The sequence below is a fragment of the Tupaia chinensis genome, unplaced genomic scaffold (genome assembly GCF_000334495.1).
Source record: "Tupaia chinensis unplaced genomic scaffold, TupChi_1.0 Scaffold000159_1, whole genome shotgun sequence".
In the NCBI taxonomy this organism is placed as follows: domain Eukaryota; kingdom Metazoa; phylum Chordata; class Mammalia; order Scandentia; family Tupaiidae; genus Tupaia; species Tupaia belangeri.
In genome coordinates this window covers 7,166,525-7,168,198 of record NW_006159630.1, presented here as the reverse complement: position 1 = coordinate 7,168,198, position 1,674 = coordinate 7,166,525, and the positions used below count along the sequence as shown (strand labels likewise).

Genomic DNA, 1,674 nt, shown 5'->3' with positions numbered 1-1,674 from the left:
GCCCCCCCCCCCCCCCAGCCGCAGCATCTCCTGAGGATCCACCAGCTTCTCACGGGGCTTCCCAGGGCCCTGGCCTCGGGCCACTTCCTCAGCATCCAGCTTCTCCCAGTCAGAGAAGGAGACCGGCCGGACCCCTGGGCCAGAGGGGACAGGAGTCACTGCCTCCTCCTCCACCGCCCAGAGTAACCCATCCCCAGCCCCCACTCTGCTCCAAAGAGGGGCCGCCACCCCACCTCCCAACTTCAGCCCAGGCCAACCTCGGCTGCTGAGCAGGGCCTGGACAGCGGTGTAGCCAGGCCTGGGGCCCGAGGGCAGCAGGCCGGCCTTCAGGTCCTGCAGCAGCATCTGGCCAGTGAGGAAGCTGTCGGCCATGGTGGTGGTGATGACGCCCGTAGGTCCCCTCTTCACCCAGCCACTGCAGTATAGGCCTGAGGGGGATCGCAGAGGGGTGAGGAGGAGGTGGCTAGACCTGGCCTGGCACCTGTACCCCCAGTTTATTTTTTATTTATTTATTTACTTTTTAGTTTTTTGCTATAGGGCGTATATACTCACCAGATACACAGAGAGAAGTAGAGAGAGAGGGGAGAAGTGAGAAATCACACCCCAGAAATGACCACACAGCGATTCCTTCTATTCTCATCTAGGGGTTTTAGGCATGCACGCACATGTGCCCAGCTTGATTCTCAATCTGCTGGGTCTGGGACTTGAACCACGGAGTCAGCCACGTGGGATCCAGCCACCTTAACTCCGTGCCACCTGCTGGGGCAGCACCCCAGTTTATACACATCACACACACGCCGGTCCCGGCAGGCTCTGTGGTTGAGCCTCCACCACCGGCCCATCACCCTGCAATCTCAGCCTGCTTTCACCACGCCAACCCCCTTTAGCCTGTTTCCCTGCAGAGAGGAGCTCCCTGGGTGGGAGCTGGGCTTGCCCTCGTCCAGGCCCTAGGAAATGTTTCCTGAATGAATGAAACACCAGCCAGGCACTGGGTCATCAGACTGGAAGCTCCCTGTGGACGCAGACTGCCTCGTGACTCTCCAGTCTGAACCCCGAGCTGAGCCCCGGGCAGACCTCAGTAAACATGTATCGAATGACTCAATGACCAGACGGATGGCCCATATGTCGCAGCTAGACTGGGGACTTCTAGAGCCAGAGGAGGGTGGGATGGGTCCCGGGGCAGGGCCTGCCTCAGAGCAACGTCTCAGCGCATGTCACATGAATGGCCCGGGGACACCGGTCTCCCAGCAGCCTTCTGGCACCCCCTCACCTGGCACGTCCACAACCCGGCCCTCCACATTGGGTATGACCCCACGTTTGGAGTCAAAGGGCACACTAGGGTCGATGGGGCGGCTCTTATATCCGACGCTGCTCAGCACTAGCCCACAAGGGAGGTCCTCCGTGTCTCCCGTGGGCACTGCCCGCGTGGCTTCACCGACGCCCTGTTGAGGAGAGTGTGGGCAACAGGGGTTGGGGTGGGGGTGGTCTGATAGCAGGTATCTTGGGGTAACATGAGACTCACCTCAAGTCTTGTGACGGCCAGGCGGATGCCCACTGCCCGCCGCCCATCTGGGGAGGATAGCACCTGCTGGGGGCTTCGGCAGAAGCGGAGGCCCCAGGCCCTAGAGGCCTGCGCCTGGCGAGCGGCCTCCTCCAGTCCTGGCTTCTCCGTGG

The 1,674-nt window shown here is 61.5% G+C and overlaps 1 protein-coding gene across 1 annotated transcript in view; it reads right to left on the bottom strand.

The window, feature by feature from the left end:
• FDXR (ferredoxin reductase) overlaps window positions 1-1,674 on the bottom strand; it is a gene marked incomplete in the record, with an annotated part of 29,993 nt that overhangs the window by 20,343 nt on the left and 7,976 nt on the right. Inside the window, 4 exon segments of the mRNA XM_014586679.2 lie at window positions 3-134; window positions 258-428; window positions 1,271-1,442; window positions 1,523-1,663. Of these exon segments, the coding sequence (XP_014442165.1) occupies window positions 3-134; window positions 258-428; window positions 1,271-1,442; window positions 1,523-1,663 (616 nt within the window).